At 49.3% G+C, this 27,058-nt stretch overlaps 6 protein-coding genes across 6 annotated transcripts; 4 read left to right on the top strand and 2 right to left on the bottom strand.

Moving 5' to 3' along the window:
- Window positions 1–2,135: 2,135 nt before the first annotated feature.
- On the top strand, window positions 2,136–3,118 carry EsH8_V_000905 (uncharacterized protein; the record flags this gene model as incomplete). Its single annotated transcript, XM_083273421.1, has 5 exons — window positions 2,136–2,377; window positions 2,627–2,634; window positions 2,688–2,765; window positions 2,829–2,906; window positions 2,958–3,118. 5 exons carry the CDS (start codon window positions 2,136–2,138, stop codon window positions 3,116–3,118), a joined length of 567 nt encoding a protein of 188 aa, XP_083126136.1.
- Window positions 3,119–5,586: 2,468 nt separating this feature from the next.
- EsH8_V_000904 (uncharacterized protein) lies at window positions 5,587–5,958 on the bottom strand (the record flags this gene model as incomplete). The annotated part of the gene is made up of 3 exons (XM_083273420.1): window positions 5,587–5,654; window positions 5,734–5,775; window positions 5,829–5,958. The coding sequence occupies 3 exons, from the start codon at window positions 5,956–5,958 to the stop codon at window positions 5,587–5,589; spliced, it is 240 nt and encodes a 79-aa protein (XP_083126135.1).
- A 7,233-nt stretch (window positions 5,959–13,191) lies between these two features.
- On the bottom strand, window positions 13,192–19,553 carry EsH8_V_000903 (glycoside hydrolase family 55 protein; the record flags this gene model as incomplete). Its single annotated transcript, XM_083273419.1, has 17 exons — window positions 13,192–13,409; window positions 13,845–15,502; window positions 15,948–16,351; window positions 16,404–16,444; window positions 16,503–16,615; window positions 16,678–16,846; window positions 16,919–17,040; window positions 17,094–17,149; window positions 17,212–17,588; window positions 17,639–17,776; window positions 17,833–18,081; window positions 18,220–18,411; window positions 18,484–18,527; window positions 18,600–18,698; window positions 19,053–19,117; window positions 19,256–19,449; window positions 19,508–19,553. The coding sequence occupies 17 exons, from the start codon at window positions 19,551–19,553 to the stop codon at window positions 13,192–13,194; spliced, it is 4,185 nt and encodes a 1,394-aa protein (XP_083126134.1).
- Window positions 19,554–19,932: 379 nt separating this feature from the next.
- Window positions 19,933–23,079, top strand: EsH8_V_000902 (uncharacterized protein; the record flags this gene model as incomplete). The annotated part of the gene is made up of 5 exons (XM_083273418.1): window positions 19,933–19,952; window positions 20,225–21,134; window positions 21,267–21,484; window positions 22,169–22,502; window positions 22,567–23,079. The coding sequence occupies 5 exons, from the start codon at window positions 19,933–19,935 to the stop codon at window positions 23,077–23,079; spliced, it is 1,995 nt and encodes a 664-aa protein (XP_083126133.1).
- Window positions 23,080–23,966: 887 nt separating this feature from the next.
- Window positions 23,967–24,571, top strand: EsH8_V_000901 (CVNH domain-containing protein; the record flags this gene model as incomplete). The annotated part of the gene is made up of 3 exons (XM_083273417.1): window positions 23,967–24,259; window positions 24,335–24,447; window positions 24,510–24,571. The coding sequence occupies 3 exons, from the start codon at window positions 23,967–23,969 to the stop codon at window positions 24,569–24,571; spliced, it is 468 nt and encodes a 155-aa protein (XP_083126132.1).
- A 1,743-nt stretch (window positions 24,572–26,314) lies between these two features.
- Window positions 26,315–26,800, top strand: EsH8_V_000900 (uncharacterized protein; the record flags this gene model as incomplete). The annotated part of the gene is made up of 3 exons (XM_083273416.1): window positions 26,315–26,433; window positions 26,492–26,538; window positions 26,601–26,800. 3 exons carry the CDS (start codon window positions 26,315–26,317, stop codon window positions 26,798–26,800), a joined length of 366 nt encoding a protein of 121 aa, XP_083126131.1.
- Window positions 26,801–27,058: the final 258 nt, after the last annotated feature.

Here is a 27,058-nt window from a genome sequence, read left to right as displayed (position 1 = left end):
GTCATCTTGCTACTTTGGTAAGAAGTTCATTGGCACGGGCTTCATTTCAACTGGACGTAATTCGAAATAATGCGGACTAGCTGGGCAGGCGAGGTGGTATATCTCTTGAATGTTTATGACCTCGGGGAGGGGCTTCCTGACGTCGTAACTACCTCACCATAATGTCTCGAAAGTTTGATTCCTTCTGGAAGCAGCTGATAATGTCCCTAGAGCCTGTTCACTGTGAGTCTATTGCCACCACCTGGCCACCCGGTTCCAATAAAAAACCGGACCAGATGATAACTGAGGAAGCCTACTATCTGACGACCGTTCAATCACTTGACTACCTAAAAGGGTTCTTCGCTTACTTACACCGGTGACGATAACAATTATCCTAACAAAACTCACCGAGTATCAACCTTGATGATTTCAAGAATTCAGTAGGTGTATGAAGAAAATGATATGGTGCGTTGGCTTGGAGAAGAAAACAGGAGGCATTCCACACTTGACTCCTAGCCATCTGTATCAATAGGAAAACCAAAACTTGCGGTATCTTTTAATTGTGCTTTTCTACATATAGTCACCTGAAGTTGGCAGGCATATTTCTGCTTTTGTTTAGAGAAAAATACAGGGAGAAAGGTAACAGGGGATGATGGGATTTCTTTTCTTGTTAGAACCCCCCTTACCCTTTTTCTTTTTGCCTGACGTGTCCAAAGTCAATGACAAGGTGGGGGTTTGGGCTGGAACAGTGTCGAGTTTGGGGGACGGTGTGGCGGGAGTAATTGACTCTATTGCGACAAATCACGCTTCGACGCGTTGAACGAATTTGTATTATCTTCTCAATGAGCCCCTATTTCAATCAACCGCCTTCATGGGGCTGTTAGTTGAAATGCTGTGTCGCGACGAGCAATAGTTAATGCAAGTGGGTAGGATTTCGATACGCGGTGACGAAGACGATGGTGTGTGATGGGAGGGAAACTTGGGGACTGTACGAGATGGAGAAGATGAGAACCCAAATGGAACGAACTGTGATGGCACTGGCTCGCTGCACAGCGAAGGCGCCGAGTGGCTCCACCAATTAACTCATTCATACCTTTTTCTGTTTCGGGGAAAAGGGGTCTTGAGCACCCAGTCCGAGCTCGACGCCTGTACACCTGACCAACAGAAAACAATTATTATGCGCAGACTGAATAATCTAGTGTAAGGATGAAGCGTGAGGATCTAGTAATCTGTCAGGACTACACCGTCTCTCGCTTTCCACCATTGAAAAAGGGGTATGAAACCGTTCAAAGTTTCTATTACTCAGCGTCTGTCATTAACTGAAATCATCGGAGTGCCTGAGAAGCACTTCGTGCACCTAGTAAGCGCTTTAGGCACCTTATGCTCTCTATGCGCCCCTATTACCCAATACCATGTGGTCTGATTACTTGAATTGGCCTAGGTTAGGCAGGTTATGTTTCCGGGAATTGGCCGATGTATCCTTTCAAATGTCAGGGATCCTCATTTTTAACGTCGGTGGCTGAAACCATTGGGCCGGCGAAAGTTGCTCTTTTAGGGTTTAAAGTATGTGTAGAAGCAATCAATTAGAATCAGGGCGGGAACTAGCGTGTGGAGTTGAGACGAACAGACGAGAAAGGTTTATTCGAAACTATTCCTTGGATAATAACCCTGGCGAATCCCTGGGGCCTGGAACCTGTGGCTCCGCAACACATTGTCACCAAAGGTCCTTTTGAGAGTGGCCTCGTATTATTCCGTACGACAGACAAGCTCTGGTAGGACTGGAAGAGAACATCAATTTTAATCCAGAAACGCAGATATATAAGCATTTAATTAGAGAAAAGCTTTTAGGCAGTATTAGACAATGAATACAGTTGGTTCTACCCCGCCTTGGCAAAAATGGGTGAGATGTCACTCAATCGGACACATACTGTTAGCGCGATTCTTAGGTTGAGTGGAATGCTGTGAATCCGGAGTAGCCCGCTTTTCTTGTACCAGCTCTTGGGGATCCGTCACCTTTCAGGAGTATTGAATCTGTTTATAAAAACAATGTGTCTATCTCACCCCCCCTACAGTGGGTGTTCCCTATGCACCGAACAAAGACAAACGTCCTTTCATCCAAACCTTCCTAGTAATCATCCCAGCTTCAGTCAGCCATCATGAAAGGAGTCAACACAGCTATCGGTAGCGTCCTTGCGACACTCGTTGGTCTGACCCAAGCGAACTCCGACATTGTTTCTCTTTTCACCAATGGCGCAGCCTATATCCAAGAGGCCAGTGCCACTCTCATTCTTCCCAAGCTTCCTAGCTCTGTCGCCGGAGACGTCGCCATATGGAGTGCCATCATGATGGAGAACGACGCGTCCTTCCTGCAAGGCGTGACTTCCAACTCCCCCAGCGGGTAATTTAAGATCAAAGACCTGGTTATCACGTCACGGCATATGGCTGACCGAGATTTGGAGATCGTACTGCGGCAATGGAGGAAGTAGTTGGTGTAATTTCGCGTACACCTTGGTTGGTGAGTGCCCTCGGCCTGTTGTGATTCAAGTCGAGCCCTCGATGGACCGACGCTGACTTGTTTCTGTGAGTTTATAGGCTCGAACCCCACGGTTGGTGAACCTGTCACTGCTTCTCCCGGGTCCACAATCAGAACGCACTGTGAGCCAACTCAGCTTTCGCTTCGGTGACATTGTGACTAAAGATATCTGCAGACAAGTTGAACTCGGCGACCAACCTCTGGGACCAAAATGTCTACATAGACAACAAGCTGGTCTCCTCTGTCTCAACCAGTACGTTATTCAGCGATGAACAGTATGTCTTTGTCAATTGAAAACCTAACGGAGTCTGTGCAGGCAAAGGACAGAAAGGAAACATCTTTTATATCTCCATCGAGTGCGCCAGCGGCAGCTGCGCTGAGCACCCCGCTCACAGTACGTATGCTAAGTTTCGACCAAAAGACTTGACGATTAACAATCACATAGGTTGGAAGGATGTCTCAATTGTGCTCAACCAGGCCGACAAAAGTTTCGGGCACAGCGGAGCTTGGGACCATGGTGCCACCGGCGGCGCCATGTCATCTCCCGACGGTGGCAAGACTTGGAACTTCGGCACCCTCAACATTCCGGCACAAAAGGCCCAGTAATCTTTCGACGGTCACGTTGTTATAGATTGCTTCTTACCTCATGCACAAATACCCATCCAAACAAGGAAGTTGTTGATATATTACTGCTGTACATAAACTTCATATATTGGAGAACCTTTTTTTATAAATCTAGGCAAGCGCCATATTACCCAGTACTCTCATGGCGCGATATGTACCCAGTGACCCTGGCTCTCACTTTCTGGACGACGTAAGCGACTACACCGCTTTCACTGATAATCTACTTCCATCAAAGTAGCCGGTGCAGACAAACCCAAGCAGTCTCCAGAAGAACCTTTTCATACGACAATGTCGGCCTGAACCGGACGAACGAGACTGCACACTAGTAATGCCAGTCTGAAAAAGCTCAAGTATCATCTTGTCCGTCATCCTTGGCGTCGTTTCGCCCTACATCTTTGGGACTATCTCAGATCTCATCCTTGGCACTGCCTTGCTTGACGTCCTCGATCTCATCCGGCCCGGGGTCTGCTTCGTGTCCTCAACCCAGCATTCCGCTAACCGTGATAAGAGGCGTGTTCAATACAATTTCAAGCAGCAGCCTTGAAACAATCTCGCTCAATGCCCCTGGATTCGCCCTGGCAACCTCCTGTCGCATGGTCCTGGTTAGAAAGCGGCTATTCCTGGATAGGCCCGCCGAATGATCTTTTCTTACAGATGTTGTGTGTATTTAACGCCGGGGCCGTCCCTGATAAGGGTTAACTTACAGATGAACTGCTCGAGGGTGCTGTTGAAAACCCAACATAGCATGTGCTGTCCACCAATCCCTTAGTAGATCTTCCAATTTCAGATAAGTACAAACATCCGACCGGGCTTGCAAATCCCTCTTCTTCATCGTCTTGATATCGCATTCGAAACTGCCATGCGAAATACAGTTGTTCGCCTCATTTTGTGGTCTTCTAATACCAAGGTACCCCCACCTAGCTCCATCCAACTTGAACAGAGGTCCACCCCAATCAATCGGTACGATCCCCCCGCCCTTGTTATCCCCACCCACAACGAGGGCTTCGGAATGTTGCCGCACGAAAACCGTTCCTCAATATTCAGCATTATCCGCCGCTGCACCCACACCAAGCAAGCATCAAAGCTTGGTTCCGATTGGTCTATTAGTCTAGTTGGTTAGGACGTCGGATTCTGACTCTCTAAAAGGTTGGAACATTCCGTAAGCCCAGGTTCGAATCCTGGATGGACCTTCTATTTTGTTTCGAGACTGAATTCTCGCTTAGGCAGAGGTGACAGCGTTCTATGTCTTTCTACTTTATTTTTACACTGACACCTCGCAGCAACTTGACATGTACGAACGTGTGGGTGCCCAGCTGCCTGCTCCAGGAAAACCATGCCGCTTTAGTCTCTTGTTCCAAGTCTATGAAAGAAAACAAAAGCCTACATGTAGATACATTGTACCGAGACGGAGACGTCTTTAATGCCATCAGAATCCTTTTTTTTTATCGTTATACGGAGCAACCAGATCATTTAAAGCCTATTGGTCCCCGAGTAGCTTCTGTCTTTGCTTCTTGATATCGGCCTGGAGCTGCAAAGAGTCCTTGTAATTGGCTCTCTTCATCCATTTTTCTTTCTCGGCGCTGCAGCTTTGCTGCCAACCACGACGCACAAATCTTTGCTCCATATTACCCGCAGATTTTGATTTCGACTTCTACCTTAAGTTTGCTTTCTCTTCTTTTGCCTCTGTTGCTTTCCTCCCTATCTTCTTCCTCCTCAAGAAGGTAATCACCAACTAGCTACCTTGCGATATCTTACTCTTATGCATGACTATGAAAGGCTGGCTGGCCAAACCAAGCAATGAGCAACAAAACCAGAAGGAAAAGAAGATGCTCAGTCGCAGTCCCATTTATCACCGCACCAAGTGCATCTGCAAATCAAACGCCGGTGCGAGTTTGAATCAGGCTTGTTTTCCTCGTCAGCTCTCATCCAGCTCTATTTACCTGCTGTTATAAGCGGCAGGTAGAAGGATGCTCTAGGTGAGCCAGGGTATGCCAGGGTGAGCGGATTGAACGGAATGGGCGGATAAGAAAACACTAGCGACGACAGAAAACATGTGGCAGGTCTGAGTCCCCAGCTTTGATATGATTCCGCATTTTTCTTTAAAAGGTTACACGGAAGCATGACGGGTGAAATTAAACGTGTCAAGACGGCACATGAATACAGCTGCGTTGTGAGCCATAGACGTCGTTTAGCAACTGTGCTAATCAATCACACAACAGCAACTAATAAATTATAGCAAAACTTTATTGAATTTATAAATTGAGCAGCGGCAAAGTACCTTGTTGAAAGGTGCGTTATGAAAGCAAAATACTGGTGCGCGGAGAATGCTAACGCAGCCGATATTGTCCGGTCTGCGTCGACCGACCCCATACGCGACTACCGAAAGCAGTCTCTCTCCTTCAAATAGTGACTGATCTAGCAACGGTTCATGTATGACCAAATGTGATCGTTCAGGAAGCCGGGAACGGTGGGAGCGTTGCCACGTTGTTGCCAGCTGCTTCCTTGGCAGTCCCGCTGTCTGGCCAGAACATAAGTATGCTTCATAGGAGTGAACGGGCAGGAGACCTACTGGAAAAAGGTGGTGCATCCGGAGCCACCCCGGACAGAGCTTGCTTTGTCACCTCTGCCGTTGAGGTTCCCTAAGGTTTTGTTAATGACCGATTCTCTGTTTTATGAGCGGAAAATACCATACAGCACCTGGCCTCATTAGGCCTGTTCTCGGCGTTGCCCACCCCACCGTAGTTGGTATCATCATACAGGATGAATTCCCTGGCCGAGACAGCTGCGGCAAGCAGAGTGGTGACGAAGATGGTGAGCTGCATGTTGATTTCGTGCTAGAGAAAAGTAGCTGTAAGATAAAAGGTATAGGCTTTGTTGCAGTGAGTGATGTCGAATGATGTGTGGAAGATGAGTAGAGTTTGATGATGAGGAGGGGTTTGGGCTGGCAATTTATACTCAAATCAAGTCCGCGTTTCTTGGACATACTTAAACATCATCCGAGATGTAGGTGTTGATAGGAATATCGACTATTCCGAAAGAGGAGAAAACGCGTTGCTTGAACATATTCGAACATTATCCTAGGTGAAGGTATTGATAGGCATATCAACTATGCCGGAAGAGGAGATAACTTCGCATCCCCACAAAAAGATCATCATCTCCAATTGAGATTCACTGAGCGAGCTACCCAATGAAGTTTGTACGATTATCATGTAAGGGGTAGGGCTAGGAACTCTATTCCTTAAGTGCGAGATAGCCAAGAAACTCGAGGGCAATGACATGAGTAACTCCGTTCTCATCTACGAGTGACTGGAAGGTGTCAATACCTTGCCTTAACCAGCGATGTATTGGCCCTCAATTGCCTCTGTGAACAACAATCTCAAAAAGTCTAGTCGAGATGCGAGGACGAGCGTATTGGTTATACTTGCACATGAGAAGTAACAAATAACACACCTACAGGTTGAGAATGAAGCTACGACAGGCAAGTTACTACATTTTAAGTGCGTCATGACATGAAATGCGAAAAATGCGAAGAATGCACGAGAAATTCCAACGCAGCAAGGGTATTTGTCCATTTAGATGATAATGAGATACACAACCTCGGTTCAATTGCTTCAACCCAGGACCGAAACTCCCTAGAGTGATTGAGACGAATAGAGTAATAGTCCTTGAGAACTTTTATCCTGAATTCGAAGCCTTTGCTCCTGTGCCAAAGCGTATTGAATCTGCTAGAATATACTTATAGAGTGGTATCCCATTGACCTCATTGTTGCCAAGGGTGGGGTAGAGTCAATTCGATACATTTCGTGAAAATACCCAGAAATATGTGCCCAATTGGATGCTTATAAATTGGCGTTTTTGGAGTAAAAATGGGTATTTGAGACCTTGGCAAGAATGAGGTCAGTTGGCACTCTATGGGATAACTTGTACTTCTTGATTATGGCTTGATGAATCAAATCTCTAGAACGTGATTTGCTAGGAGTTGTGTCAAATGTGACCTCGTATTTGAATCTGTTGCACCGGGCTGACCTTGGCTCACCTGGGATGCTTGCTTAGAAGGGGCGTATCAATAGTTCTCACAGTCTTGGTGTTAGTATAGACGATGTAGCGCCTAGCCAGTTATAGACTGAAATGCCTAAAATCTTACAACCTTTAAGACACAATGAGCCGCAAGGCTCACTGGTCTTGGCGGCTAGAGCAGCACTGATTATGCAGGACACAGGTACCGAAGGGAATACCCTCCGTCGTAGACCAATCGAAATTCATTTAATATCATACTTAACCCGATCGCACACCCACAAAATAACAGTTTTGGAGTAAAATTGGATACTAATTAACGTGGAAAACTTGGGCCTTAGCAAGAATGGGGTCTATTGGCACTCTATGAGATAACTTGTTCGTATGCCCACGATACTGGCTCACCCTGGGTAGCGTCACCTAAAGACGGTGCTGATCTGGCCGCGCGTAAGTGACATGGTGGCGTTGTCGAGATGTGTAGCGCCGGCGATGGACCGCATCCTGCGACAATTTTAGGGCAACCAAGTATTTCGTATATCTGTGATCATGTCAGCCGATGACGCCTTACTTGTACCAGCCTTCTTGAATCTCAAAAGTAAAATTTGCAATTTAAAGAAGGACAATGGAAGTAGCTCACCAGCTGCCAGAAGAGATCGAACTGGCTGTCAAACCCGCCATCGACATATTAACTCAATAACTATCTCATGCGGCGGTTGAGGTTCACATCAATTTCGGAACCTCAAAGCAGCATCGATATCTGGAATTGTAATATAGGGGGGGGGGGGGGGGGGGGGGCAAAAAAACACTTGAGATTCCCAGCTACTCAACTTGGTGGTGTGGCGTATTTCGGTAGCACGATACTTCTCGCAGCAACATGTCCCCGTTATAATTCCACTCTTGGGCCAACAAGGGGGGCTTCATTCTTAGAAAGCGCCCCAAAATTCGGGACATTTCCCGAAACTCATATGGGGAACCATGAAAGACGGCCATAGCTTTACCCTGCTCACAACGGCGAATTCATCTGGATCCTTCTCAAGCTTTGGGACACAGTAACGGATAAACGTGCAGCGATATTCACTGTACCTGGAATAGTTGGATATCTTAAGTTGGTGAAATCAAAGTCGTAGCTTCACACGAACGTGGGCGTCATTGACATGGCGAGGCTGGATACACTGAAGACTCCGAAACGTTGGACTCCAACTTTACTGACCCCGAGATGAAAGTAGTGAGTTTGCAAATCTATACTATGGAATTCGGAAATTAGATTAGCAACGATTTTGAAAATGCTCTCTAGTTGCCCACAACATACCGCGCAGGTAAACTTTCCATTCAAGGGTCAGTATTTGTTCCAAAGCTCTCATAGCCTGTCTTATGTTTAGCAACAGACCGCCCACATAATTTGAACAGGATGAAAGCAACAAATCCAAAATAAATACCGATCAATAGAAAATTGAGACACTACGACAAGTGGATGTACCTAAAGAACACAATGGTTTCTGCTGCCGTACAGTATCACAACGTCGAGTACAAATAGGCAATAGGGAGACAGTCGCAATAGCTTGGCCCTCGCTGGTGGATATTAGGTAATAGTATTACTGAAGGTTTAACCAGCTCCTTTCGTCCCTGGACTCCCGTTGCCTTGTGTTATGCATTCCACGATGCCCTTGTGCTGTACTTACGCATTGTCCCTTTCGCCTAAGCCCTGCTCGTGCTCTGATTGTGTGTATTGCTTTGTCTTCATTACCAGTGCTCCCGACACATAGCGTATTGCCTCCGAAACGCAGTTTACCAGCCCAAGCAACGTAGAGTATCAACATGGGTCTTGTCTAGTATCTAATCAAGTTCACAGAAAGGGAGGAGTGCTAAAATAAATAGTCGCACATATATCGGGTGCAGCAAATATCGGTCGGGCCTTAACCGGCTAGCCTGTAGTAGTAACCACCATTGTAGAGAGAGGGGCGTCAAGGTCGGGATACGGGGTATTGTTATCGTTGTTCATGTTGTGCTAACGTCAAGTTTACGCCGTAATAAATGTAAATCAGCTCCGCCTTGAAAATAAAACGTTGCTAGTAAAATTTTCTATAGCAACAGATTATAGTTTATTGGAAGCTGAGTGAGTTTAAAAATTGATGGCTTTGAAAGGGCATTAGCCGTGTAGACTTTTACGCACAGACGCTATGAGGTTTAGATATCCGATTGAGAAGTTTTGCGATACGCATGAGAATGAGTCCTTGGCGAACGTGAGGGTCGCTGTCAATAATCGTGACGAAAGAGAACAGGATGAGAGAAAACTTGGCAGGCAGTAAGCTTGTCGGCGCGAATGGCCATAAACATCCGTTACCATATTAGACAGTAGCCAAAAAAGTATTTGTATTCACGACGCCACCAACTCTGTCAGAGCGCAGAGGCGTTTGCAACTTGAGGCAGAGCAAACATTAACCGAACAAAAACCCCCATATTCGAGCCAGAGAGCGATCATAAAAGTGTGCCAGGGCGCGATAAAAAAAACGTCTGGAATATAACACTCCATATTCGTGAGGTTTAAATCTCGGACGTTTTCAATGAGGTTCCGTAAACGAAAATAGTGGACTGCATTTTGCACGTGGGGCTTTTCTAACCTCTCGATTCGAGAGAGAAAAAGTCCATTAATTCCGTGTTGGAATCACAGGTTACCCGTACGGGAGGTAATCAAACGTAGTCAAAGGGTCAAAACTGGTACTGTATTCTTCTGTATATCTTGTGTGTGTAGAAGAGTAGGTAGGTTGGCAGTAGCAGCAGTAGTGAAAATATCACTGTTGGCAGCCCGGAGGTTGGATCTCCGGGTTCCGCTGCCGCGGCCGTTGCCGCGGCCGGCTGCTGCTGCTGGCCAGCTCCCTGTATTCTGGCTGAGTAATCCAACATTCCGGGTTGATTAAACCTGTTCGAATGACGTGCAGCTTGGTTGTCATCGTTTCCTAAGGGAATGTGGAAAGACGTCCTCTATCATCGACGAATGCTGTTCTTCCGTAAAGTAAGAACAAAAACAAAAGGTTGTTCCCACGTCAACAAAATAATGGCCAAGGCCGTTATTAAAGTAGTGCAGCCCTAGTTGTCATTGGCTAGTATAACTTTCAAGAGGCCCATGTTTGCTGCAATTGAAACTACTGTTACAACAAGCACAGTAAACAACAATAGGAGGGTTGCAAGTACCGAAAGGCTCATATCAATGTGTAAGGTCACTTGTGATGAGATAATGTAAGAATAAGGCAAGGAAAGAAGAAGGTAAAGAAATTGAAGCAAGCCGAGGCGGGTGGGAATGAAAGAAGCTTGAGTCAAAATGCGCGATGGATGCTTGTGATCTGAGTGATCTAGTGGCTCCTGCCCGCATCTCGCGAGTTGCTACCTATGAAATTTCCTAGGAGCGCAGACATTTTAAGATTTCTTTTGATGCCCTTAGTTCCAAGTTCCGGGCTGGAATAAGGTCGAGCGAGATACAGAAGTCAAACACTCTTTGACAGTGCGCTTCATCCCCTGTTCAGCATGTGCCTGACTCGGATTTCTGGGTCGTGGGCCATATCCTTAACAGTAAAGCGTTTTTGTCAAGCAGGTTCGATCACTGTTTCCGGCTGTGGCCCTGCAGATCTTAGCTTTGCACCAACGCTGGTTGCGGATACTGCATGCCTTTCTTGGTCCAGATTTCGCCCAGCTTCATACGCTAGTAAACCTTATGCAATGTCAGCCTACTTAGCAGCTAGCACCTCATAAAGTGCCCCCATTCTATCAAAGACGGATGGTTGTCCACTCGAGACCTCTTTTTTTTTTTGTCTTGGCTTGCTCTTTCGTTCGCCAGATGAATCACCGGCATTGTAGCAAAACGAATTGCAATAGTCTTTATTCGGCGATGTGATGGATATCGACATTGATCCGAGGCGGCCTCGTCAGATCCTTGGGATTGCCATATTCTGCTTGGTCCTCACCTGGATTGCGGTTCCACTACGAGTATACTCGAAGATTGTATTAAAGCGAGAGTTTGTTTCCGATGACAAGCTCTTGTGCCTAGTACAAGTAATATTTACCACATATCTTACCACCTCGATAATGGGTGTTGCACACGGTCAAGGTCTTGATGCAACGGAAATATCACCAGAGAATAGGAGAATAGCTCTTCAGGTTAGTGCGATTGAGGACTACTGAATCCCACAAGATACAAAACAAGGCGCAAGCAAAGATTTCTGTCTCAACAACCATTGCGGCTCAATTACTAAATCAAGCTACTAGTACTTCTTTGCCGCTGAACTTCTTTACATAATAACAACCATTCTTCTCAAGATCTGTGTTGGCATTCTCCTTCTGCGTATCGCCATCGTTCCAACGCATATCTGGATTTTACGAATCACCCTCTTCTCGACGGTTCTATTCGGGGCGGGCTACCTATTCCTCGTTGTCTTTCAGTGTCGACCCGTTAGCAAATTCTGGGATGAAAGCCCCCGCTCACCTGGCCACTGCTTCGAAACAAGCATCGTGCTTGGAACCACTTTCACAGCAGCAATATTGAACTGCATTGCCGATTGCACATTTGGTATTTTGCCACTGTTTATCGTTTGGTCTCTTCATATGCGCAGAAAGACCAAAACGTTGGTCAGTATCTTACTGAGCTTTGCATCTATGTATGTTCCATTGATGCCCAGCCTCCCCTGTCTTCATGGTTCGGAAACCACCAGTAAAGTCTCAGTAGTTAACATCAACTGCATTAATAAAGTGCAAGTATAGGTACAATTATTCGAGCGACTACAATACGATCCATACTTAGCGAGGGGAACTTCCTTCGTGAGTTGCTTAACCTGCTCCTGCATGCACAATAGGGCAGTCGTGTTGTCGTGATGTGACTGAACTGATGATGTGCCTTGCTGCAGGGGATACGACGTACTTAGCTGTCTGGAGCGCCATAGAGCCTGGGATAGGTATATCAGCAGCCTGCGCCCCGGCTTTATGTCCCATTGCTCGGCAACTGTGGGGGAACAGACAAACACAGGGTTCTGAAAGGGGGATCTGGCGGACGAGGCCGCTCGCAACTATTGACATCACAATGCAGACGACGAAGAATTATTCGAGGCCAACAGAGTCACATAAAGAAGACATATCAGTGGGCATGCCTAGGCAACACTCTCGCAACTCTCTTTACGAGCCCTGAAATTCTCCGCTGTCGTCGCGAACCTAGCATTCGCTGACTCGGTGTTAGGAATTTCGGTGTTTGTACACAGACGGGTTTTAGTGTTTGCGCCGAACTCATATAGAGGGTAAATATCATATCTACAATATCGACGTATCTGACCAGGAGTCCGGTATAAAGCTCTATCCTCCAAGGACCGTAAAATTATGGAACTCAAGTTATACCCAGGGTAGAAATATAGACAAAGAGATAACAATTACGTTATAATACTGATGTACCAGTGGTTGATAGTGACTAGCTGTGGTAGCGAATCAAAAGATCCGCCAACACTTCTTTCGAGGGAGTGTGATTATGCTACGCGCATTGTAACTAATTGTCTAGACTTGTCCAACGACAATTAAAGGAGCACGATGCGATTTTAGGCAGTGATGAGTATGAAAGGTTCTACTAGCTAGAGAACACTACGCGCAAGTAGGATGCTGTGATGGGGACGCCGGGCACCCGACGTCAGCCGTCTCTGGGTTGATAGTAGATTTATAGCGGCTCGATTCAATCTAAACTTACGTTATTTTCCATAGATTCAGGCGAGGATTTCAGCACCCAGTGATGGGTATGTAAAATGTGCATCTCTCTTCCACCATGTCAGGCAGACAGACGCCCTTACAGATCTGACCCGCGCCTCCGTTCTCCATATTGCGTAGGAGCCGAATCCACGTTTGGGCATCTCGGGTCTGCCAGATGTAGGCCGGGGGGTCCCGCTGACATTGGAGTTGATGACTGACTTGCAGTGCTGGTAGTAGGTCTTGCCGTCGCCCGCAGGAGTGACAGTCGTTACATCGAGTTTGCCTACTTTGGCAACCGTCTCTTTGTCGTCGTCACAAGCCGGAAGTGTTTAAATCTTTTTCTTCCAGTTGTTGGACTCGTTCGACAGGGGTTTTGGATCCTTGGTCTTTCGTCGGTCTACCTTGGTTTCCAGGGGCTTGTCCATCTTTAAATCGTAGTCCTTGCTTTTGAACTTGAATGGAAATTTTCCCGCCTTCATAATGTCTTTGGTATTAACTTCTACAATATTTGGCATGGCATCTTGCAGGGCAATGGAGATGAAGATACCTCTGTGTGCGTTGGTTATAAGCGGTACGGAACTGATTGATGAGTGACTTATGAACAATGAGAATATAGAAGGACTTAGCTCTCAATGTGTATAGGTGGCTCGCTTTCATAATTTCATTGGATAATAGCTAGTAGGAAAATCAGATGTACTTTAAAATTCTTCAGATTCTTAAACTCTAACCCTTCTTACACATACTAGTATTAGGCCGAGTAGGGCAGTAGTGGTCTCTTGATGTTTCCCTTTAGCTTACACTTTCAATATCTAGTTACAAAAGAAACTTAAAAATAAACAGGTTACTACTAGAAAGGCGCTGATTGTTTACATATAGTACTATGCGATATAACCTGTACATTCTCTTACACCTAGAATCAACTAGGATGTTCAAGAAGAAGGCGAAAGGGTCGGTTTCACCGGGCATTCCTCTTCTACCTTACCGTTTTCGTTCGTGCTCCAGCCGCAGCCGCCGCCCACGCCGCCTTCAAGGCTACTACTGCCATCGGACGGGAGCCGGGCGGAAGACTTCATGACATCAGGGCCCCATTCGCATCTTGCTTTGAAAAAGATAAGAATAGGAGCCGATAGATCATAGCACTCGCGCTCATAGAGGTTGGTGAAGCAACGGACCGAGTCCTTGAAGTCCGGGCACTTCAACGAGCCCGAAGACTGCTTCGTTCCCTCGTAAACGCAGTCATCGTGGCCCAAGAAAGAAGGCAATTCGAAGCTCCCATCAGGAAATGGCGGGTTGGAGAGGTCGATACCGCTGCCTGCCGGGAACGCCGTCAAAACATTGCAAACGTTGAAGCTGTCGCCGTATTTATGGGCATAGAATCGGAATTTGTTGTCCGGGATCAACACGTTGCTCGGCCAGTACTGTCCAAAGGCAATCTCGAGATACGCAGTTGGCGCAGCCGGGGGGCTTCCTCCTCCACCACCCTGGGTGGTGGTGGTCGAAGTAGGACTAGGGTTGGATGGAGGAGGAGTTGGGCCAGGGTTAGGAGTGGTGATGATGACGCCTCTGCTGGTGGTACCGGGGTAGACGGTCGCTGCTTGGCCGTTGATAGTGGTGGTGACCGTCGATCCTGGGCCTACCGAGGGGGCACCGTACCAAGTTCCAGAAATGTAGACCGAGCCCGAAGTCACGGGATATGCGTTTTCACCAATGATAACCACGGGAGGCTTGGTAACGGTGCCGACGTTGGGAACAGGCCTCGTACCGTCTGTCCCTTGATCTTCGTTGGGGTCCATAGTAACAAGGGGACAGTAGTCTCCCGTGGTGGTCGCTCTACCCGTCTCATAGCAGCCCGTGACGACGTTGCTGCTCGTCGTCGTGCACGAGGTGGACGAACAAGATACCCAATGGTTCGTAACGGTCTGCGTGGGACAGCTGCAACCGACGTAGGTATTGCAGACTCGTTGACAAGGCGTGGTTCTGCAGTTGTTGTGGCACTCCGTGGAGGTTGCCGTCGCGCAAGTCGAAGACTCCTCGTCGTCTTCATCATCGCCGTCATCTTTGGTACCGCAGCTGCCGGTACAAGTTGGCTCGGGGGCGCCAGTCTTGTAAGTAGTCGTCGGCTTGGACTTGTCTGGCGGGCACATAATAGAGAAGATTCCGAACAACTTGAAGCACGGCACCTCCGGAACAGGCGGGGGTCCCGGCAGTACTGGCGGCTTCGGCACGGGAGTAGGGAGCGGTGTGGGCCAGACAGGAGACCAGTAGAAGCCTCCGGTCCCAAGCCAGACAGGGAAAATAATGATGTCATCGTCATCATCGTCGTCATCATCATCATCGTCATCGCCAGCGCTTCGGCTTCTCGTCGTTGTGACAGAGGTGGAAGTTCGGCCGTCGAAAGTGCTCATCGAGGTGATCTGGTCAATGGAGAAAGTCCAGGTCGTACCACTAGATACAGTGGTCGTGGTCCCCAGAGAGTAGTAAACCGTAGATGTTGAAGCCGGCCGCGAAGTAGACAAGGGGCGTACGGTCACAGTCGTCGTGATGCCACCGGCGGAGATAGTCGCCGGCGGCGGCTTGAACTTCGGGACGAGAGCGAACGTCGACGAGGTTTCATAGCGATCGATGGTTTGATCAAAGAAACTGATAATTGTGGTAGTAACTGTTGAAAACGATACATGTCAGTTTATTTTCCGGACCGCCGCTTGCCAGCATCAGGAAATTTCAAGAAGACCTACTCGCAGAGACAGTGACTCTGGTCACAGTTGAGCCCCCGACTGTGATTGTTGTGTCGATGGGGTCAAAGCTGATCGTAGTTGCGGAAGACATGGTCGAAGATGGCCAAACCAACGTGCAAGGTGGCCAGCATGCCACTGTTGGGCTCGGTGATATAAAGACCTTGGGGTCAATGTAAACAACATCCGAGCCGCTTTCTTGGCTTCCACCATCGCCACCGAGATCGCCACCGTCAAGCGCAAGGACAAGCCAGGCGCTGACTTCTGTCGTGAAACCCCTGAAGTATAACGTGATTAGTCTGTGTCACACGGGGTAGGAGGAAACTATCAGCCACAAGAAGAGCAGAACTCACTCTTGGTCGGTATCTTTCTGCAACAACGGTGGGATTCCACCGCGGGGAGTGATGACCTGGACTGCACCCTTTGTGAAAATGTTGTAGAACCAAAGGCCTTCACTGAAACTGGTCTCGGCAAGTCTCTCCTGGCAACTCTCTGTATCGAGGCACCCTTGCTCGTAGGACTGGAAGAAGCTGTAGAGACCGGCGGTGTATAGCAATACATTGGAAGAACTGCGAACTCGGAGTCCCCAGGCCTCTCTACAGTACTTCTCCGAACAGTCCCCAAAGTCAGGATCACCAGACCAGCTGCCAATCTTGAAGGGTTGCAGGGCATCCGGGCTAGCCTGGAAATAGGGCGTCTCAGTCTGGATGTGTGTAAGGAAGACGTCTTTGGCGTTTTGAATCTGGTATTGGTAGAGCTGGAATCTTGTTAGTAGTGCTCAAAAGTGGTTAGAAGTTCAGAAAACGTACTACGTGGTGCTCTGATCCCGTTCCGTACAGCCATGTCGGACCTGCAGTTGACAAGGGTCAGTCGGTGTAATCAAAGTCATTCTCTCGAGTCAAACTCACCTTGCGACTCGATTAGTGTGCCTCTTGCCGTGTAGATGTTGATCTGGGCTGATGTCGTCGTATTTCCATCCTCAATGTACCGGTGTGGAATATCCATGTCGTGGTCAGCAGTCCTGAAAAGTCCATCATCAGTTTACCCTGTCTTGAGTTCCTGTAGATAGATGCTGCAACTCACCAAACCCAGACGTTCTCAAAGTACCCGGAACCACGAGAGGTAACATGGAACAGCATAGAGGCGGCGATACAGTCCTTCTTCGCCGCACCCGTTGACTTTGGGCAGTCATCGAGTCTCAGATCGCTTCCTACGGCACCACCCACTCGGAAATGACTGTCCCACATCGCAGCTGGTGAAGAGATACGGGATTAGCATTATGAAGAGAACGTAGGGGCATTGAATAGGAAGAACATAGACTTACCACTTCCCTTCGTGCTCTCGTGAACATTCCACTGCATAAGAATAGCTCCAGCAGTGCCGCCTTTTACTGTCCACATCATGTCTGAAATCTCAATCACGCCAGAATCGCCAATGTTACCGACGCTGAAAGATGTCAGTTTTCTGCAGTCAGGCTGGATTAACGGAACTGGTCTTACCGAATGACAGGTTGCGGCTTGCTTTCGTCCGAGAAGAAAGCACCGGTTCCCATAATCTGCGATTCCAGTCAGGCTCTCGTGCTCAACTGTTTGGCCCCAGGAGCGAGGTTCTACGTACCTGAGACCATGCCTCACCGATGATGATAGATCCCACAGGTATGAAAACAGTCTTCTCAACGATATAGACACCCGAGGGGAAGAAAACGGGTCGCCCGGCAGCTGCAGCATCTTTCAAGATGGTGTTGATAGCTCCAGACTGATCGCCCGTACCATCATTCTTGACACCCTGGGCTGTAACCACCACAAAGCTGGAGGGGCTGTAGTTGGTGTAAGTGGGCTTGGACCTAGCGAAGATGTTACCCGACCCGTCCAGGAGACTCTGCGGCTTTCTTGGTGCAGGGTCTAGTAGGCCGGTCTCGAATGAACATTTGCCGCTCTTGCTGGAACACCGAGAGCCCATGGCCCAAGACGTAAAGTAGGTCTGACCAGAGGATCCTGAAGTAGACGTCAGAAGGGCTATGCGATTTTGGAGAGGCAGCGCATACCTTGAAAAATTGTCTCGCCTCCAGACACCAAAACGATACTGGCGGAGTTCTCGACCAGAAGATTGTCCAGCACGATGTTAGGGTGAGGGCCTCCGTTGCGAAGCGTAATAGGGTACGGGACACCGTTGAAGTGAGAGTCTGTTCTCCATCAGAAATCTGGCGTCCCAAAAAAAGGTATATCATCCGGGGCTTACCGAGAACGGTGATTGAACCAGTTCCCTGGTTACCGATTCCACCGACACTGGTGCAGTCTATGGCCACCCAGCAGCTGTAAACGTAAATGTTTTGCCACGTAAAACCCCAGTCCCAAATCATCGAGATAGCCGTCAAGCAGGACGTGAACTGCAGGTTGCGAGCTGTGTACTGTTGCGAGCCCGCTCGGAAGCCGATGTTGCCGCCGAAGAAGGTCAGATCACTGAGGAAACCGCCAGAACCGTTTTCCACTAATAACCATCAGTGAGGCGTTGAAAAAGATTTTGCAGAGTAAATCGGGCCAAGTACTCCGCACCACCAACTCAATCACGTCGAGGTGGCCTAGCGACAGGGAGCAAGAAATGGAGCTGAAAGTAAAGAACACTTACTGAAGATTCCGACCGCCGTTGTATCGCCGTTTGCGTCAGAAACGGGCATCTCGAAATGGATATGTTGAAGCGAAGCTGCCTGTGATACCTGCCAGTGAATACCTGTGGGAGCGTATTCCTGATCATGGTCATAATTCGTGCGGTTCATGGCCGTCAAGTCGAGTCGGAAGTTGCGAATCTGCCGGAAGAACTCTGTATATTATTCGGTCAATTGACTTGTCACTTGATCGAACGGTTTTTGGAGAACTCGAGGTTACGACTCACGGTTTTGGTTGATGTACCAGTTGGCGCCGTTTCCCTCAGGGATGCTGATTCGTTGGTCAGTACAATGAGGCCACTACGGGGAAGAGCCAATTATTCATGAGTAAGTGGCTACTTACTAGGGATCACAATCAATCAAGGCGATTCCAGTAAAGTCCTTCGCTCCTTTGATGGTAGGTCTGTTGGCAGCATCACCAACAAACTGTGTGTAGTAGTATCTGAAGCAAATAATATTAGACGAGGTCTCGAAGATGGCCACAAAGCCAGTGGGCGCCAATAGGAATTAGGGGTCTCACTGGATGATAGGTGCGCTGATCAGATACGTTCCGGGCTACTGGATGTCAGCCTCACCCTGAATAATCCGTTTAATCGCAATCTGCCGCGACCGGTGTTTGTCTTACCGGGAAGTAAACCATCGCTCCAAGTGTTGTCGTTTGACCGCAGTCCTTTCCACATCGCTCCGTATCATCTGACTTACTGAATTGTGAGGCGGCTCTGTGCACAGAAGAATGGTCAGAAGTCGTGTTCTTGCGTTCTGAAGCGCAAAGATGATGCAAGTCAAAGGTGCTCACCTGTTAATGGCTTCCGTGTCGTCCGTCACACCATCACCGACTGCTCCGAAATCCTTGACGTCTACCTGAGTCAGCTACAGATAGAGAAATCTATATCGCGTTTTTCCTTACTTCTGAAAAATTCATATCCGCTGGGCGCAAAGGGCATCTGTAGGGTTGTCAGCCAAGGAACCAAACACTGTTTGGTGACTGAAGCAATTGACCTGTCCGTGAGTGATGTCCTGCAACCAGTAACTTCCACCCTGGCGCTTTTCTGGTCCAAAGACGCGGCGAGAGTTCGACTGCCGCGACTCAATCTTGGTAGTGACTGGGCCGTCGGATCCACTGGTAGTGCTGTTGCCTGGCTTCTTGAGTCGCAGACGTTCTTCCTTGGTGGTAACCGGCTTGTCGAGTGTTCCTGATGCAAGGCGTCAGAGTCAGACCCAGCTCCTAGATCTCAAATGAGGAGGTCTCACCTTTATCAGGGGCAACATTGTGGGTGTTACCGGTGTTGTCCACCATGTATAGAGCTGCCGGCTGGGAGAAATATCATGTTAGTCTCGTTTACACCGAAAAAAAAAAAGAAAAAAAAACCCCTTACAATGGGTTGGCCCGCGGGGAGACCGGGTGAGCTGTAACCAGACGGGAGGGGAGGGAGAGTCGTGATGCTTCCGACTGCAGCAGTAGCTGCTGCGAGCCAGAAGATCGCCTTGGACGCCATCGCACAAAATCCTATAGTCTCTAGGATGAAGTGCGAAGAACAAAGTGTGAAGTTTGAACAACACCTTTCTTCTTAACGCTCACGTCGTCCTGACTGTGCCCCGGAACATCGCATGCCCTCAATCGGTGCCTGAAAATCTGTCGACAGGGGCTGTCTGCTTCGATCCCGAAAGTACTCACGATGTCTCTTGAGCCCTGGTCGTAAGCTTCACTCCCCGGTAGGTCATCATGCTGCCCCACACGGCGCCAAGCACTAAACTCTTACTCTACGCATTCCATGCCTGAATCGTCGTCCCGGGGCGAGTTAAGTGCTGCTGTGCCGCAGGTGAGAGCTGGACCAATGGGAGATGAACAGTCTTGGCAGTGATGCAACATTATCCGCATGTCCGCATCTGATAAGGTTCAAACCAGCATCCTTGTAATCAGTCGAGGCATTTAAGCCCACAGTCTATGCGTCTAGCCTGAATTTCTAGCCTCTTCAACACCGAGTTTCTGAGTCTTGACGTAGCTTGCTTCGCCATGGCACCTCAATCAACTGCCAATCTCGACAACCTCCCGACCGAGATCCTTGAACGAATTATTTTTTGTATCACCGATCTCCGATCAATTTATCATCTCGTCGCGGCTAGCCCGGCTGCGTCTCGCGTTTTTGAGTCCTCGGAAGTGGGACCAAAAGCTCTCGATCATGTCCTTGCCAAGTCGATGTCACCCCATGTGGTCGAGCTGGGCCGCCTTGTCAGCCTGGTCCGCACCGCAACCCCGGGAGATCCACCGGCATCGTCGCTCCAGGACTTTATCGAAAAGTACACACAATGCCACCGCGACCGGGATTCGTCTCTCATCGCCGCCCCGAGCCTCGCGCGCTCGCTCCGCGGCCAATCTCCTCGGCTCGTCCGGGGCATCCTCTTGACCGCGCGACGGATCTGCTGCCTGACGTGGGCCTGTCTAGAACACTACCGCAGCCGATGGTCCTCCGTCACCCCATCCCACCTTGAACGCGGCTTCGCTTGGGGCGCTGGTGATAAGCCATGGCGCCAGAACCCCCCTGGGAAGCCGTACAAGCCACGGCCCATCGGTCCACCTAGCTGGATGGAGGAGCAACGTGTGATGCGCGGATTCTGGAGATTACAACTCCTGATCGACCTGAAGCTTGCAGCTTCCGAAGGCCGCTTGGACTGGGCCTTGGAAGACAGCCGGCGAGACATGTCTCCCGAGATTCTCTTTGCAGGCTGGACTTGGCAGAAAGAGGAGTTCCTCACTGTTGTGGACTTCGTTGACCATGTCCAAGGCGGGTCCATTCTCACGCAAGGTTCGTGCCGTCTCCCAGCGCCTCCTCTAGACTGCGAGTTCGCGAAGCAGTGGCAAGACCCAGCTTTACCAGGAGTGGTAGACCCCAGATGGTCACGAGAGGAAATATCAAAGGGACAACCACCGTGTTGGACGTTCTACGTGGTCAGACTCTTGAAAAACCCGTATTCACCCATCCGCGGAGTTCCGTTCAGGCCATACCGTCAGCTGGGACTGGCTATTTGGGAAGAAGACAAGCTAGACGCGCTAGAACTATCGTATAAGCCGTATGCTTCCAGAGAAAGCAAGCGGTCGACATCGTCGGGAGACCAAGTCTTCACCTGGAGAAGCCTCTTGAGCCAAGAGCTCTTAGCCGAACTCCAGAGAAACATGGAAGAGGACTGTCAGAAAAATGGGTTTTCATTCAACCGCGGTAATCCGGACATGTAAGAGTCCCGGGGTTGAATTTGCGGTGATCTGGGCCTGGAATCGGGATCGAGCCGAAGCTGTGGGAATTGACTAGCCAAGAGAGCATGGAAACCGAGCTGAAAATGCAAGCAAGGGGAGCGTCTTAGCTCAGCGGGTTCCTACCCTCAGGGGCTTTTGACCGTAATCCACGAAAAAAGAAAAGTCATCATTGGGATGCAAGGTCAAATATTATTTCACTCTTAGTGATGTAACGTCCCAGGGTCATGCAAAAGAGCCCACGTGAACAGGCAGGGGATGTCCCACACGGCCCAAGTAGGTAGTAGCAAGGATATAATCCCAAGTTCCACAAGCCCCTGGCATGGGGGCGAAGTAACCTACGTCTTGGGGCCAGGTCAGGCACCTGAACGATCCTAGCAATAGTATGCAGTTCTTGATCTCATTCAATTTTGGTTAGTGTTGTAAGATGATATGCAAGCCTCCGGCTTTTCGAGTGAGGGTATCTTCAACTTCTTCTCTCCGTGAGAAGTCGGAATCCGAACAACTCTCCCTCACTATCTCCCTTCATCCTCCCCAGCACATTCTGGCTCAACGTCCAACATGGCCAGCGCTTCTTACTCGACCCGAACTGGTCGTCTGACTAGTCTCCACCAACGTTTTGCGTTGCTTTTCTTATGGCTCCTCCTCCAAGCAAACTTGATTAGCTGCGACTATGGCAACGCCGTATATTCACCTTTCAAGAAGCTCTCGACTCGAGCAGATCCCCCTTACGAAAATCGCGTCGAAAAGGGCCGTGGTCTGAAGTGCCAATTTCCCTTGACGGCTGAGGAGGTGACGCAAAGCCCCTGGCAGGATTCGGCTGCCTTGGACAGATGGGGTTGGTGGGCTGAAGACGTCGACTGGACGGGCGGCAGTCCGCTGTTCGGTGACAGCTTGGACAAGGCGTTCGCTGATGTCAACATCGACAAAAAGAAGAATGGATATTCCGCATACACACATGCGAAATCCTTCACCAAAGCTGACGGTAAACGCGGCGAGGTTTGTAGTCGACCCCATCCCAAACAAACCAAAGACGTTTTTTTCTGATATTGTCATGTAACAGCCAACTGGCGGTGAGTATGGCCAATCTGTCAACCCAGAAGGCGGTTCAATCGTTTTCGACAGCAACTTCGGTCCTGCATTCTATATCAAGGATTTCCAAACGGGCGACATGCCCGCGCTGGAAAAGTTGTCCGATGTCGCCTTCTTCCAATGGGTGGCGGCTTGCGATGAAAAAGGCGTTAGCCCTGGAAACATCAAGTATGCTTTTCGGGCTCACATCACCTTGCAATCGACTTTTGACATCGTCACCCAAGCCCTACAGAGGGCAGGTCATCAGCAGGTTCCTGACTGGGACAACCGGGTCAAGTTTACTATGGACCAGGATCCAGGGCTTGGTATCCTCGGCAGTGTTCACGGCTCTGGCGTGGCCTTCTTCCTCCTACAGCACAAAGCAAAGTTGGGTTTAAAGAAGATCACCGAGGTCACTGTGTGGTCCAGCACAGGCGCGTTCGATTTCCAGGCAGACCCAGAGGACAACTGGCTCAATTTGAGATTCAAAATCGAGAACGTTTAAACAGACGGACAACGGCGGTGACGGCGACGACAGTAACACTAGGGAGCCTGCAAAGTCGAAAGATCTGCCTTGGCAATGTAATATTACCCACCTTGTATTCTGCGATAATAGCTTTATTCTTTAAATTTATGTTGCTATATTCCTAGCGGTTAGTGGTTATAGAAATCGAGTTTGTTCAAGAAGATGTAACATGTGTGCTGTAAATGATTGATTTCCCCTGATTGAAGTATTAAAGTTGACGGCATTTTCCGCTGTCTCTACATGCTTGATTCTCCAACTCTTTCTTCTTGAGCCGTCAAGAGTGCGCTTGATAGTTGTCAGACTAACCGAAAGCTGGCTAGTAGCAGATCCATATCAGCAAAGGATAAGGAAATGCGATTATGGAAGACCGGATGGGAAAGGAAACGAAAAAACGAAGGCCAAGACGTTCCCCTGTCGTATTTTGTCTCCTATTATTGGTGGATTCTGTTTATTACCTTGGCACAGCACAGTATTGGCCTGAGGCATTTTCTTGCATCTAATTGAGGGCATATAAGATTGAAACTAGGGAGCGGGCTGGTACGTCGAATCTTCTGCACACCGACGCAATGTACCTGGAAGGAACATCAATGCTGCTGCCTTGGCTAAGAAGTAACCATCCACATGCATGCAATATTGATGTAGGATCGTGCGTTGAATCGATCCTGCAGACTGTTTGGGCGTGAGTAGGGCTACAATCGGCTGCTTATCCAAGTCGTTGAAATTCGTACTTGGTCCAGTGTTTTCTTACATGTATAAATTGCAAATGCCCCCCCCAGAACGTATGTCCACTTCTTTTGCAACCTCTCCATCCCACCGGTCCGACGCTGAGCATTCACTTTGCCTTGCCTCTCGAGAGATCCATAGCCATGCGATTCAACTTCGTCCTCGTCGCCTGGGCTGCGCTTGCGGCGCCTTTCATGGGCGCCACGGCCGCTGCTATACCTGAGCCAGACATGTCCCTCAACCTTTCCGCCCGTCAGACGATGGAGCTCCAGGGCTCAGGTTTTGCGGCGACCTGCAACTCCTTCAGCCTTAACAGCCGTTACCCCACGCTGCTGTACGCCACCTGCCGCACCATCAGCGGCGCGTGGAAGACCAGCCACGTCGACCTGATGCTGTGCCTCGCCAACTCTTGCGGTCGTCTCGTCCCTTCGCTACGGTAAGACTGTTCTTGAAACCATCCAAAACTCATTTCATGATGGCATCCGGCTAATGTAGCATGTCTGATACGTAGCGGACGATATGGTGACTCGTGCGACAAGCCGTACTGCTCGCTGAGTGGAACATGGTTCCAATGCAACTGCAGAGACTGCGGTGGAGTCAACCAGTTCACTGGCATCAACTTGAGTGAGTTTCCTCTAACCTGGTCTCCCTATCGAGCGAAGTTGGAGACACTGACCGAGTCGTAGACGATGTTGTTGGCAACGACAACGGTGACCTTGAATGCTACGGCCTCAAGCAACTCGGATAAAGCAGACATACATGGGTGAAATGACGGGCAATCAGTGTCGAATATCAGTTTCCCCGCCGCTTCCGGTCACTCGATGGTTACAAGCAGCAATCGGACGGTGGAGATGACACGTAGCCGATGTCACCTTGTAGTTTAATTCTTATCCAATAAATTCTGCACGACTGTGCCTCTCGATGTGATTGAAGTTTCTAGACATGGCTGTATTAAAGTGTTTTTTTGGTCAGGCATGATTAGGAGAAATCATCCGCAGTCAGCCAGTTTAATTAGCTGACAATCCTTCGGCGACTTGAGACCAATCAGCGAATAAGCACCAAGTCGCCAAGCGAAGAGCGGATCCGAGGCCAACGGCCACTATCTAATCGGTTGCTGTCGGTCGTGATCCATCATCCAGGAACGGTTCGCGTCGTCCATATACAGCAAGGTGCCTCATGGAGGTGCGGCAAGGACCGGGCGCCACAACCGCAGCTCGGCCGGCGTCCGGGGTCTGGGGTCTGCGCCCCACCCTACGTTAATGGGACCTGCCTGGTAGGGATTCCGAGGGGGGGTTGCCCTCTTTGGGGCGGTACATATAGTGTACTTGCTTCTTACTTCCACGATCGAGTCTTGCTGCTGCAGGATTATGGATAGTTGTTGGTGCAACATACAAATCCTTCTGCCTGGTATTTTTGTCCGCTGCAACAGTCTTGGAGAGTACTGGTATTTAACCGGACTTATGGTTAGTGGCTGTAAGAAGCTATCCATCAAATCTACAGGGGAGATAAGCCCAGGATCGCGAGATACACTGACTCTAGCTCCGTGATCCATGTTCCCTCGCGCCCAAAACACTCGTATCGACCGGGTCCTCTTTATTACCTACCGAAACAGGCCTGGCAGTCTTACAACAATGTAACCAATCTGCCCAGCCACTGAATAAGTTACCTGGGTACTGGACCGTGCCGCAGTTAAGCATAGACCGATAGGGCTTGGCGACAGGCATATCGCCCCGCCGATCTGGACCCGATTCGGTCTTTTTCCGAGTCTCCCAGCTATGGATTTCAGCCCTCAGGCGAATATCTGCCCACCCCCCTGCTCTCATCATAATCGCACTTCTCAAGGTACATGGGCTTTTCTAGGCTACCGTTGCTACTGAAAGAAATAATACGTTGGTCATGCTAGGCAATAAAGAATCTGGGGGAGTCCCGACCATTCCCGACTTGATATGTGCCAATCAAACGTCGTTGGCTTCACGCCGTTGGTCATGCTGTTGGAACCGGGATGTGGGAAGCATCTTTGTCGGTAATCCTTTGTCCGTCTCGATAGTCAGAACCTATGCCCTGATTGGCCTCATGTCGACGGGTGCCTCGGACTAGTCTCGCGGCCCAATCTCGGAACAGCCTCAACGCCGCTCGTACTAGCCGAGGAAGATACCTACATGGCACGAAGATGCCGATTATCCTGGGTGATCCTCATCCTTCGTCAGCTGATTTGTCGAAGGAATCGAGCAAGTCCCTGTCTGTTGGAACATTCTCGCTCTACAGTAACAACGTTGCAATCGGCAATGTCTCGACATCATCTGCTCTGTGAACAGCTACGTCTGAGTGTGAGCTCACTATGACAGTCTAACATCGTCCACGTGCGAGTCCTGGCGTCTCTGGAAGAACCACGCTCACTCATTTCCGTGTCTATATAAGTAACCATCCTTCTCGCCCAAATACCCTCATCCATCTGTTCAGCAGCCGAGACACTTCAGTCCCCAAGATTATAATGCAATTCACTACTGTTCTTTCTCTGGTCGCCTTCATGGCCGTCCAGGCCACCGCCACCCCCTTGGCCGAGGTGGCTGGTCTCACAGAGCGCCAGACTGCCAGTGGCTGCTACTACTTGTAGTTATCCCATTTCCCTTCATCAAGTCCGACCTATCGACTGACATATTACGTTTAGCGCCGCGCCCCGATGCTGCGTGCCAACGGTCTGCCAGTGCGCCAACGGTAAGAAGCCAAGTTCCTAACTGAAGCTCCATGAGAACGACTGAATGCTGAACAACCTGCAGGAGCCGTCTACCAGATCAACCAAGACAACCTCAACAACGGCCGCCACGGCTGCGACCCCCCTTGGGGCTACATTGCCGGAAGCAACTCGCAGTTCCCCGGCTACTGCTGCCGCATGGCCGAGGGCCAGGTTTTGGAGGGTATTACGGGAGAGGAGGCTTTGGAGTACGTCAGCCCTGACCGCTTCGACATCGAGCAGTAGAGCGGAGGAAGTTCGTAGGAGAATGCCAAAAGAGCGGCTTCGTACATATGCAGCCTGATCCGTATGGCCTGCGCATGTTGATGTTCATTGTTCTGTGCCCGCTCAATTGACAATTACAAATTCAAAACCACGTGCCCCTGAATCATCTATTATGAGAAATGACACCGAATGGAGGCTTTCAATCTTGACCGGTGTTGGGCTAAGATAGTGGAGTTGCTTTGGGGAGATGTAAAGTGACTCTAAAGGAGTCGCGGTGCA

Source organism: Colletotrichum jinshuiense, chromosome 5, assembly GCF_051148585.1.
Source record: "Colletotrichum jinshuiense chromosome 5, complete sequence".
NCBI lineage: Eukaryota > Fungi > Ascomycota > Sordariomycetes > Glomerellales > Glomerellaceae > Colletotrichum > Colletotrichum jinshuiense.
Note: the sequence above shows the minus strand (reverse complement) of the source record. Positions and strands in the feature narration are given on the sequence as shown.